This window comes from Diplodia seriata (genome assembly GCF_021436955.1).
Source record: "Diplodia seriata strain FDS-637 chromosome Unknown scaffold_7, whole genome shotgun sequence".
Classification (NCBI taxonomy): domain Eukaryota; kingdom Fungi; phylum Ascomycota; class Dothideomycetes; order Botryosphaeriales; family Botryosphaeriaceae; genus Diplodia; species Diplodia seriata.
Genome location: NW_027117314.1, coordinates 2,134,372 through 2,146,489, shown reverse-complemented (window position 1 = coordinate 2,146,489; position 12,118 = coordinate 2,134,372). Strand labels below are relative to the sequence as shown.

The 12,118-nt window shown below is 57.4% G+C and overlaps 2 protein-coding genes across 2 annotated transcripts; both read left to right on the top strand.

Moving 5' to 3' along the window:
* Positions 1-4,525: 4,525 nt before the first annotated feature.
* On the top strand, positions 4,526-5,740 carry SLS55_007383 (uncharacterized protein; the record flags this gene model as incomplete). The annotated part of the gene is made up of 2 exons (XM_066778802.1): positions 4,526-4,529; positions 4,644-5,740. 2 exons carry the CDS (start codon positions 4,526-4,528, stop codon positions 5,738-5,740), a joined length of 1,101 nt encoding a protein of 366 aa, XP_066631239.1.
* A 3,374-nt stretch (positions 5,741-9,114) lies between these two features.
* SYR1 (arginyl-tRNA synthetase) lies at positions 9,115-11,113 on the top strand (the record flags this gene model as incomplete). The annotated part of the gene is made up of 2 exons (XM_066778801.1): positions 9,115-9,402; positions 9,455-11,113. The coding sequence occupies 2 exons, from the start codon at positions 9,115-9,117 to the stop codon at positions 11,111-11,113; spliced, it is 1,947 nt and encodes a 648-aa protein (XP_066631238.1).
* Between the last annotated feature and the right edge of the window lie 1,005 nt (positions 11,114-12,118).

Genomic DNA, 12,118 nt, shown 5'->3' with positions numbered 1-12,118 from the left:
CATGATATCGATGCTCGTCTCATCAACGGCGGGAAAATGAACGGCAGTGCCGGATGCGCTGCAGACGCAGGGTAGAAACAGGGAAACGGCCAACCTACTCCGCACATGAGGCTCTTACGGATAAGTTATGGGAATACCATTGGGCACCGAGGCAAGAGAACCCCGGGAAAGGGTGATGTGACTGACGCCATCGTGAAGGAGATCATCTCGTGACGCTCGATGCCACTGCTGCTGCCTGCTCGATTGCAGGAGAGAGGTCCAATGAAAGGAATGCCTACCGTCGTGATCCTCAGCGCTTCCGGGCAATGTTGTGAGGGGACATGGCCGTGCCCCTCTCTTCTCTCACCTACCGCACTTGTCCACCCGCCAGGACGCGCACTTTGCTTTTTCAGACCTCTTGAGCCATCTGAAACACTGCTCTGCCCTCGGCTTCAGGTGGTAGATCGCTTAGGCCCACGCTCCCAGTAACACGGCATACGGCACGATGCGGAGCTAGAGTCCTGCGGAGCGACGTCAGCGCAGCTTGCCACGGCAACAGGCGGAAATACGAGCTGCGAATGCTTCCGTCCTCTACCTGTTGGTTCTTTGTTTAGCTCTGTAGCCGACGGAGCTAGCTTCTTAACAGCTGTGTAGCGTGGGCTGAACACCCCCCCGGTTCGGCAGTACAGGCTGTGATATTCCCTCGCACCGACGATTCGAGAAGTCATGTGCGTGCTCCTGCTGCTGCCCTGCACCTGCTGCCCCAGACTTACCACGACATGGCTGTAGTACTGCAGGGCCGAGCACGGATGCCTGCAGGCCGGCAGAGTGTCCACAACTATTGCTGATGCGCGTGCTGCTGTGACCGCCGGCTGCGAAGCATGCTGATAACGTGATAGTAAAAGACAACTAGGGCGGCCAGAAAAGCGGGATAAGGCCGGCGTCAGGGTCGGGAAGAGCTCCGCGTGGAATGTATGCGGGCTGGTTTCTTCACCGTTACAATATGGCAGGCAATATATGCACCGGAGGCCTTTGTTACCTAAAGGAATGGATCTTGGGGTTGCTGCCGCCGAGGCTATCGATGCAGGCTCTGCCACTTATCGCAAAAGTTGTTTCGGGTAATCGGGTCGTCGAAGGCTGGTTGGAGGCCACTGTTGCTAAGGGCCGGCCTCCGCAGGATCACATACAATGCGGCCAGTCCGCCATTAGTGCCGCTGCATGAACTGCTCAAAACAGCCGGATCGTGATAACGATCGTCATTCGACCGCAGGCCGCCGGTTGGGGATTGGACTACAGCCCGTCGGGAGGGCTGGCGACTGAATCCAGGGTGACTGCTGACTGTGACCGCCTTTTTGGAACCACTCTCATTGAGGCGGGTCGACTGTATGACGAAGCCTCCGGTCTGGCCGCTGCTTGACGACCTCTGTCGCCGCCAGTCGCCACAGTGGTGACGGCCGGCGCAGCTGCCGGGACGCCCTCCGTCTCCAGCTGCACCCGAGCGTCGTGGGTGCTCCTATTCGTCATGGTTGTACCGGTCATCTGATCCGCAATAGGCCCCGGTTGAAAGAGACGGATGCAAATTATGCACGGGCGCCTTGCAACAAGTGGCTGGCGTGCATAAAGATGTTCTAGGCATCTCTGGAACTGCCGCAGAATATGCGAAGGAAGCCCAATTATGACGATACAAAGACGCCATACTGTCCACCGCTCAACCAAAGGGTCATTGTTTTGTATGCTTCAGTAAACACGGTTCAGTCATAACCTTCTTTGCCGTAATGGTAGGGAGTAGTACGAAGCTTAAGCCGAACATACGCGCGTATTGTTTAAAGCGCACCAACTGACGATAGAAATGAGCAATTGCTGGGATCCAAGACGGCACTAACGCATTCCAAAAGATACGAAGGCCGGCATGCTCGGCGGCTCTTGTAAGACTGTAGAGCTCTCAGCTGATGATTGCATCGGCCAAATGACGGGAGCCTTAGGTTGGAATTGGATCCTCAGGCAGCTACTGGCGGCCCCGGCGGCCCGGGAGTGAGCCTTTTTGTCCGTCGCACAGATCCACGTAGCTGGCGATTGACGGGAGGTCTAACTGGACCGGCAAAGCTTTGAGTGTGCTTCATCGACCAGAGTGCACTGGAAAGTGGTGAAGTAGTCTAGACGTTTGATCTGGCCCGCCTCCCCATGTTTCGGAAATGGACGGGCCAGTGAGCAGGCACTCGCAATTTCCACGTTTCCTCCAGCAGCTTAGCTGGCATGTGGGGAAGTGCGACCGGTGCTCCAACGTGGCTGGCTCTCGGAAGGCTTGAGACTGACCGGAAGCGGCCGTGGTCGTTCAGCCGTGATCCAGACTACAAGCGGATAAGCCAGGTACCTGAGTACTCCAGGGGTGGCGGCGCCAGATGTCCTCGCACGTTCCTGATGGGCGCTGATTGACGCTGCTCGACATGTTTGCGCGGGGGGATACCGGGCACTGATGCGCTGGCCGTCGTGCGTTGGAGCCGCAAATACGGGACCGAGACAAGATCATGTGTGCTTCGTTGACGCCACCCCAGCAGCATGGTCAGGACGATCCGGGGGTGCCGGGGAAGGCTGCAGACGCCCCGGCCTATCGAACGGCGAGAGCGAAAGCTCGGATTTTGGGGCTGCTGGGGCCGTGGTCGCAGCGGTGCTCAGAGAGGAGGCCGACGTCAGGTCCGGCATCTGGCCACCGATCAGGGCGGCATGGACGAAGCGGGCGTCGCCGGAGCAGAGCGGCTGTTCAGTCGGGGCGCATAAGGTTGGAATTAGGTGAGCGGATCGAGGGCCACGCATTGGCCGCCGGTTCACCGGCCGACGGTGGGTTGGGGGCGTGGAGCGACGGCAGCCAACGCTCTGCAAATTCCGGGGCGCGGCATCAGAGCACCGCGAGCAGGCGCAGGCCCGTGACTGTGGACCGGCATACATCGCACTGCAAACACGTTGTGTCGACGGGCGGCAGGCTGCAGCGCGTGCGTGGGCGCGTGAAGATCAAGAGCGCGCTTTGCGCCGTGCGCCCGGGGCTCGTGGGCTCGTGGGAACGAGGTGGTGCGGTGGATGGTCGCGTCTGGGGCGCGTCCGGCCGGGGGAGGTGTGGGTGGAAGGCGCGCCGCCACACAGGCACTCGGGCGGAAGGCGTGAAACGTGATTGCTGGCTTGGCCGTCGTCGGGCCAATGTGGGCGAGGGCGTGTGCGACTGCTGAGATTCTCCCGCTGCTGCTGCCTCCGGGCGACGCAGGCGCAGGCTGCGATCTGGATGAGTCGCCCGACTAATAACTACCCTGCCCGCTCCTGTCGCCTGCAACCCTCGATTCTTTCTCCCTCGTCGCTCCCCAGATCCAGCTCTGCCCCGCGCCCGTTCGGTCCTGGCGGACTTCGCTGCGCGCTTTTTGCCTCTGTTGCCGGCGTGCTTGTTAATCTGCCCGGGTTGCAGCAGCCCTACCTGCCCAACCTGCCCTCAGGCGGCCCAACGGCCCTTGGTGCTCCCGTCGGCTGTTAAATTTATGCTTCCTCGCATCACCCCGCCTCCGGCCTCACCCTCTCTGCCCGGCTGATCTCCCTCGCCATGCTTCCGCGCGCATTGTTCGACTGCTGAACACCATCCACGACCAAGCGCGCGCGCACTCCGCCTGCTGCGACGAGCGTTTGGAGCTGTCGCCCGTCTGCTTGCCGCCGCCATCGATTACCCGAACCGACTCCCGCCGATCCACTCTCCACCACCATGGCTCCGCGCTTCCAACCCACCTGCGAGACGGACGAGTCTTCCGACGAAGGCTACACCGAGCCCAAGTCGCAACCTCAGTCCAATGTCTCCGCCAAGCGCGCCTCGCAGAACGAATTGCATAGGACTCATGGCGCCGCCCGCCCGACGGACCTCACAAGTGATTCAGGGTATTCGAGCCGCACCGCCGCCACGGGTAGCAGCGCTGATTCCGCCCCAAGCTCGAACAATAGAAGACGCTCGCCCGTGAAACAAGAGGCTCCCCCTGCCGTCCCAGAGGCTCCGGCTCCGGCTCCTACCCATGCGCGCCCTAGACTTTCCGAGAGCTCCAGGAAGAAGAGCACCCAGGCTCGCGAGACCCCCAAGCCTTCCAAGACCTCCAAAACACACAAGGAGAAGAAACCAGTGGTAGTGCGACAGTCTTCCACACGGAACAGGGCCCCATCCATTAGCCGCTCGCGTCGCGACAGTGTCGGTCCTGATTGCGATGATCCCAACTGTGACCAGTGCCTGGCAAGGTTGAGGAAAAGGCCACCGCCATTGAAGACTGGAATGGACAACAATTACTCCTCGTACATCCCTCAATCGCCCCGTGTGCCTCCATCTCCAAGCAGACCTCCAATTGGCTACCATCACCCGCTTGTTGAAACTCAGATTGCAGGGTCGACAAGGTCGCAAGTTTACTCACACCCGAGGCCACACAGCTACTACGGCGGATCTAGTCTCTCAGACCGCCACAACTATTCCCAGATGAATACTCCTCACGGCCCACCGCCTGCAATGTGGAATCCTCCTCAGTACGCTGCCATGATGGGTGCAGCATCTAATGCCGGGTACTTTCCCGGAGTCCCTCACTCTCCCCTCAGCGCTTCTTATGAAGCTCGGCCTGGTATGATAAGCAGAAGGAGTGACGGGTATCCTCCTCGAGCGCCTCTACAGAACTTGCCGAACCCCCGCTACGGACCTGCTATGGCACCTGCTCTGTACCAACAGGCACCCATCGATGATCATTCGGATGAGGATGAGGACGAGGATGGCTACTACCGCCATACCCCAACCGAGCGAAACAGGATGATTATGCCACCACCGCCTCGTCCAACCGCTGTTGAGCCTCCGCCACGGCGACCAAGCTTGCGGTCACAGACGACCAATAACGTCCTTCGTGCCAGGCCATTGTCAGTCAACTACCATGACAGAGCGGCTGACTACGAAGAGGACCTAGTCGAGATGACTCAATCGCTTCAACTGCCCGGCAGACGTTCTTCCGTCGCTGGCTCCGATCGAAACCAGTATTACCCTTCAGTATCCAGAGGAGACCGTGTCATGATCCAACCTTCCCGCTCTGACCGACCTAGGGATTCTGAGCGTGAGAGGACTAGACGCAACACTATGTACAACAGAGACGTGGTTCACACCGACTTCGACGACGCTCTTCGCTGCGACGCTACTGCTGATGATAGAAGGAAAAACAAACTGCACACCGACGTTAACAAGGTCGAGGCCTACTTGAACAGCATGAACGGCAGCTCTGGCGCTGGCGTTGACAACCTTCGCACCAACACTCGCGGTCGCGCCTCCAGCAACGCCACTCGCCCTCGAGGCAGCAGTCACTCGCAGCATAGCTATGACGGTGCTAGCCGCATCAGTGATGGATCTCGCAGCACCTCAACACGCAAGGCCGTCAAAGATGGAAACATGGTGATCAGAATGGAGGGTGATGACATGTTCGTCGAAGGCGACATGGGCCGCAAAGTTTTCAGAGTCACTACCGGAGAAGACGGCAATCAACAGATTATCATCTCCGAGACCAAAGGCAGAGAGAAGCAATACCTTACAGAAGGCAGTCGCGTGACTACCAACACCAGCAGTAGCCGGTCTCGAAGCGATCGCGACAGTGCTCTGCCGCGTGGTAGTAGTCGCAGTGGCTACGATCCTGCTCCCGAGTTCGAACGTCCCATGAGGCAACAAAGGAGGGTTCGCTATGCCGACGACCCCCGACAGTATTACCGCCCCGAGCGGTTCTAAGCGCCGCAATAACGGTATTGTTACCGTGGATTGAAGGTGTAGAACTCAATTTCGGCTATTTTTCGCATTTACTCGGATGGATCTAGGTTTGGACATGGTTGGCTATTTGATATCCCCTTCGCGTTCCTTTTTTTCTTTCTTTCTCCATACCTCTTGATCTTTGAATCGTCCAGAAAAGAATCTGTTCTTCGGGTGGTCTATCATTTCCCTTTCACAGTCTTGTCTCTATTCGTCGTTGGTGGAAAATGGCGATTGGAGCCGACCAAAAACCTGGGTGGCAAAAAAAGACAGCTCTTGCAAGAGGACCAAAAAGGGAAAAGTTGCTTCTTTCTCTCTTGTTTTTTTCGGGGAGGGCAACATGGGAAGATCACGATTTATGGCCGCTTACGACTACGACGCTACGAACGACATTTACGACGACAAAATCCCAGATGAAGCTCTTGTTGGCTGCATGTGTTTTCACAAGCAGCGCTTCCATGGGTATTGATACTACGATATTTATCTTTGCGCTTCCTTCGCCGTATCCGCCGCTTCTATTCTCTTAGCACACGCCTGGACTATGCAACTTCTCGTCTTTCATATTTTTCACGGGTAGCAAGGTAGCGCGAGTGCTCATTTTTCAATCCTCTTAACCTCCCTCCTATAATATCTGAAAGTTCTCTTCATACCCTCTCCGCGGCATCTGTTCTTCAGTGCGTTCAAGGGATCGCATTGTACTGGGACGCAAAATCAGCGGGCGGACTTCTTTTTAGCATTCTTGTTTGGGGTGAATTTTCTCAAAGACTAAGCGGCTTGGTGCCTTATCTTTAAATCATTATGGGGGCAGTGTCTTACATGGCCAAATTCTTGATACGATGGTTTCCCTTCAACAACGTCGAATGAGTGTTTGCAATTTTCGTGTCAAGGTTCGTTCTCTAGTATCCGAAAAAGGGCAAAAAATAGCACACAGTACACGCAGGAAGAAGGTGGAACGTCTGACACCGCGTGCATGAGGCAAGGGCGCATTCGGAATCTTGGACGCAACGGAGCGGGACCGATCCAAGCGATTGGAAGAATGATTGGGCAGCAATGAAGTGAGGGCAACCTCAGTGTGTAGCTGTAAGACAGACCGAGTCGGATATAATGTTATCAAAATCCTCGCCACCGCTTACCGCAAGCACGCACGCCTCGCCGACATGTGTTCGTCGTTTCTCTGGTAACCGCTTTGCGCTTGAGTCACACGTTTTTGTGAAGCCCAGCTCTCTGGAGCCGAGGCAGGGCGTGCTCCTGGGAACGAGAACGATGATGTAAGGGGAAGGAAAGAGGTGCTCTGCGGGCAGATTCGGAGCAACGGTGATATGCGAGATAAGACAGCGATTAGGCAGGTAAGATGCTGCGAAGTCATCCTTGCTTTTGTCCTGGGAGCCCAATTTGCGCGATCGGGCAGAAGCTACCCTCAGCCTTTCGGGGATCCTGTAAGATTCATGCGTGGCTCAGCCCGGTGGTTGATGATGGCCTTCCCGGAACCGTGGAGACAGGTTTGTCTCGATTTTGAACAGGGAATGGAAAGATGTCGAGTCGGACAACGTATGTATATTTGAGAGTAGAAGTAATGTCGTCCCCCCTCGGATACTTAAGATATCTCTTAGAAAAAGGCATGATTTCGCGAGTAAATGGGGAATAGGCAGAGACGGGCAGATAGGAAAAGAAGGAAAAGAACTGTTAAAAAAGGCCATGATCTGCACGCCGTCGTCGCTTCAACGCTGGATCAAAAAGCCCCAACTCCATTGCACGCATTCCTCGCCCCAAGAAGCCGCGAGCGTTCATCTCTCTCCATTCAAGCCTGCAGCTTCTTAAGGACCTCCTCGACCCACTCGTCGAGCGTGTTGAACAGCGGGACGCCGGCGCGCTCGCACACGAGCTCGACGTTGCCCTTGCGGTAGAAGCCGTCGGGGCAGCACACGACCATCTTGCCGGACGAGGCGAACAGGCCGAGCTCGAGCAGCGAGATGGGGGCCTTTGTGTCCGGGTGGAAGTGCATGGCGACGACGTCGCAGCGCTCCTGCATGTCCAGCTCCCACTCGACCTGCTCGCGGAAGCGCGCGTCGTCCTTGCTCTGCTTCCAGTCGTTGTTCCAGTCGGGCCGGCGCGGGTTGAGGATGGTGACGGGCAGGTGCGCGATGCGGTCCGTCACGACCGTCTGCCAGTCCTCGGCCTTGCCCATCTCGATGGAACCCGCGAGGAAGATGGAGCGCCCCTCGATCTTGGGCGGGTAGTTCGGCGCCAGGTAGATTTTGGCATTGCGCCCTGCGGCGGTGGTGGTGGTGGTGAGGGTGGCGGGGTTTGCGGCCATTGTTTGTTCTTTCGGGGGCGGAAATGGGGTGGGTGAGGGGTGAGTTGTTGGAGGAGGCAGCGGCGATGTGTCTGAGTGGATGGTTCTCGGGTTACACAAGAGAAAGAAAGCAGGACTGTGATTACCGCAGAACCCTTTTGTATGTACGTAGCAATACTCACGTGAGGCTACGAGGCTAAGTGTTGGGGGCTCATATCCGCTGGGCGTCAAAATGTGTGCCTTGTCCGCTTGCTCCACGGGCTGGTGGGGTCGACTGGCGCCTGTGCCGCGGGGCTGAGTTCAGCCACAGGCGCCCGTCATACTCCAACTGCCATGACCAAGCGGTGAGCGTAGACGATCTGCCTGAAAGGCGCAGCACATAGTTGATCACGGCCCTATGTAGCAGCGCCCATCTATTAAATGTGACCGTGCCGCGCGCCATAGCGAAGCGCAGCCCCCGCAAAGACCCTCTCCTAAGCGCGCGCTATGTCAACAATGACGCTCGTACACCTGTCAGAAGGTGTGTGCGGACAAGGAATAGCGAAATCGGCACAGCGCTTCCGCTGCCGCTGAATCTCCCGGAGCATGTCTCCAGATTTGTGAAGATAGAGACGTGCTGACTGCAATGCCACCATCGATATTGATCCTTCTCCGAGCATTGCTACCTTGCAGCCTCCGCTTACCGCCGTATACTCTCGTAATTCACGAGAAATGTCCTGGATGAGCATGGATACCATTGACAGATCGCCAGGCGATGGGCCCTGATGCGCGAGGCGTGGTGCACCGAGTGGCTGGTGGGGTTCAAGGCTGCCTGAGTCATGGGAAGAAATTTTGGCGCGGGCTGCCATCGATGACTGAATTGCGGCGACCCCACTTGGAATTCGACGAGCCTATGCAAAACCACCGCCATCTTCTGCGTAGGCCTTTGGACTCTAGTCTCTGTGCCCTGTACCCCAAGCCTGCTCGACCGCTGCGCCGAGCCTTCGCCTTGTCCGCCCCGAAGCTTCAGCTCCGCCATTCCTTCCCGCACCAGCTGAACCGCCCCGTACGCCGCACCCTCACCATGGCACAAGCCCCATCCGTCGACGACGTCGCTGTGACCCTGAAGAACTTCGGCCTCAGCGACGTTCCCAAGGCGCCGAACACCCACCCGGAGCTGAATGCCTTCGACATCTACCGTTCCCACATTACCGAGCTGCTCTCGCAGGCCAGCGGCGTCGACCCCAAGATCATATACCCTACCCTCCAATGGACCCAGTCGCTCGAGAAGGGCGACCTGACTCTCGCCGTCCCCGCTCTGAGGCTCAAGGGCAAGAAGCCCGACGAGCTCGCAAAGGAGATTGCTGAGAAGGTAAGCTCATACCACCGCACTACTCCGCATGCTGAACTCACGCGCGCCCCAGTTCCCCGAATCGCCGCTCGTTGAGAAGCCCACCGTCTTCGGCACCTTCCTCCAGTTCTTCTTCAAGCCCGAGCCGCTCAGCAAGCTCGTGATCCCCTCCATCCTCAAGAGCGGCAGCACCTACGGTCTCAACCCGACCTTCGGCCTGAAGGACGAATCCGACCCCTCCAAGGGCCGCAAGAAGATCATCATCGAGTTCTCCTCGCCCAACATTGCGAAGCCCTTCGGTTACGCCCATCTCCGTAGCACAATCATTGGTGGTTTCCTCGCGAAACTGTACGAGGGTGCGGGATGGGAGGTCATCCGCATGAACTACCTGGGCGACTGGGGCAGGCAATACGGTATCCTGGCCGTCGGCTACGGCAAGTTCGGCGACGAGGCGAAGCTCAAGGCGGACCCCATCAAGCACCTGGTCGAGGTGTACCAGCAGATGACCAAGATCCAGAAGGAGGAGGATGAGCAGATCAAGCAGAAGACGGACGCCATTGCGGCGCTGAAGAAGGAGGGCAAGGACGACGAGGCTGCCAAGGCACAGCCCGAGCTGGACGAGCTTGTCAAGAAGAGCGTCAGCCAGCAGGCTCGTGATTACTTCAAGCGCATGGAGGACGGCGAGAAGGAGCCCATGGAGTTCTGGAAGTGGTGCCGTGACGTCTCCATTGAGGCCCTCGAGAAGTCGTACGCTCGCCTGAACGTGCACTACGACGTCTACTCTGGCGAGTCTCAGGTCAAGAACGAGAGCATGGAGGCTGCTGCCAAGCAGCTCCAGGAGTCGGGCACGTCTGAGAACTCCGAGGGCGCCGTCATCGTCGACCTCACCAAGCACAGCAAGAAGCTGGGCAAGGCTCTGGTCCAGAAGAAGGACGGCACCTCGCTTTACCTGACCCGTGATATTGGCGCTGCCGTGGAGCGTTACAACACCTACAACTTCGACAAGATGATTTACGTTGTCGCGACGCAGCAGGACCTGCACCTTGCCCAGCTTTTCAAGATCATCGAATTGATGGGCCGCAAGGACATTGCCGACAAGTGCCAGCACATCAACTTCGGTATGGTCAACAAGATGTCGACACGTCTTGGTACTGCCAAGGCGCTCGACGAGGTCCTGAACATCGTCGGCGAGCAGATGCACGATGTCATGAAGAGCAACCAGGCCAAGTACGAGCAGGTCGCGGACCCGGAGAAGACGGCCGACATCCTCGGCATCGCCGCCGTCATGGTCCAGGACATGAAGGGCAAGCGCATCAACAACTACGACTTCGACCTCTCCCGCATGACGTCGTTCGAGGGCGACACCGGCCCGTACCTCGAGTACGCCCACGCGCGTCTGTGCAGCATCGTGCGCAAGGCGGAGATCAAGGAAGAGGACCTCATCTCGGCGGACCTGTCGCTGCTGAAGGAGAAGCACGCCCAAGAGGTTCTCAGGATGATCGCCCAGTGGCCCGACGTCTTCAACGACACGCTGAAGAAGCAGGAGCCCGCCACCGTGCTGACATACCTGTTCAAGATGACGCACGCGGTCAGCTCGTCCTACGACCATCTCCAGGTCGTCGGCTCCGAGGAGTCTGTCAAGAAGGCTCGCATGGCGCTGTACGTTGCCGCCAGGCAGGTCCTGAAGAACGGCCTGGCCCTGTTGGGTATCACTCCCGTTGAGCGCATGTAAACGGTTGTGCGGAAATGGACCTAGCGCCTTGGATGAGGCTGTGTGCAATGGCGGATGATGACCGCCCCCGCCTTTGTGGCTGGTGCAATACGGAATTACGACTGAAAAACAAAAAACGAAAGGCATGCATGGCTGTTGGATCAAGAGGAGGAAGGTTCGATCATATGGCCCGAGATATGGCAGGGAAGAAAGAAAAAAAGAAGAGAAGTTCTGCCACGGCAGTTTAGACGTTGACAGCGTGAAATGACAGCATTTGAAACATCACGATGGACCCTTTACTTGCATCCTGTGGACATTTAATAAGCCGCCTGTACCATTTCAAGGTGTTCTCCCACAGTGGACAAGCGAGACTTGAGGACCGTGCAATTTGCACAGCCTCTTTGCAAAAGGCAAATGTTCAGCCTCATGGACCCGCATGAACGCATGTTGCTTCGCGAGTCGACTCAGGAAACCAATACATAAGTCAGGCCATGAAGGATCACTTGTCAAGGGTTCCCCAGGTATGTAGTTAATGGGGCCACACCGCAACGAGGCAGAAATGCTTGGTCCCTCCTCATTATATTGCATATCGTCACGATAACAATAATGCTCAGCCACGATCTGTTAGCCGGCTTGGACCGTGGCCTGGAAAATCAATCCTTCTACCCCACAGTTTCGACAGGAGGAAGAAGGACGAGAAGGATCGGACTCGGAGAATCGAGTGGGGGTTAGCGCTGACTTACACCGCCACTGTCGTGGATCGTGGGACGTGTGGCGCGTGCGTTTTTTTCGAGATGGTGACTGTGACTGTGGTGTGGTGTGGTGACGGGGGGCGAAGCATGGCAGCCTTGCGCCACCATTTGATTTCATCTCTCTCTCTTTTGGCCGTTGTGGCGGCGGCGGTGATGGTTGTTTTCTCGAGGTTCTGCCTGGGACGTCCTAAATGGGATGGCTTGGCTTGGGGTGAGCGTTACCCTTCTCAAATCTGTCCCTCCAGAGATATTGAGTCCTGCACATGAATTTTTG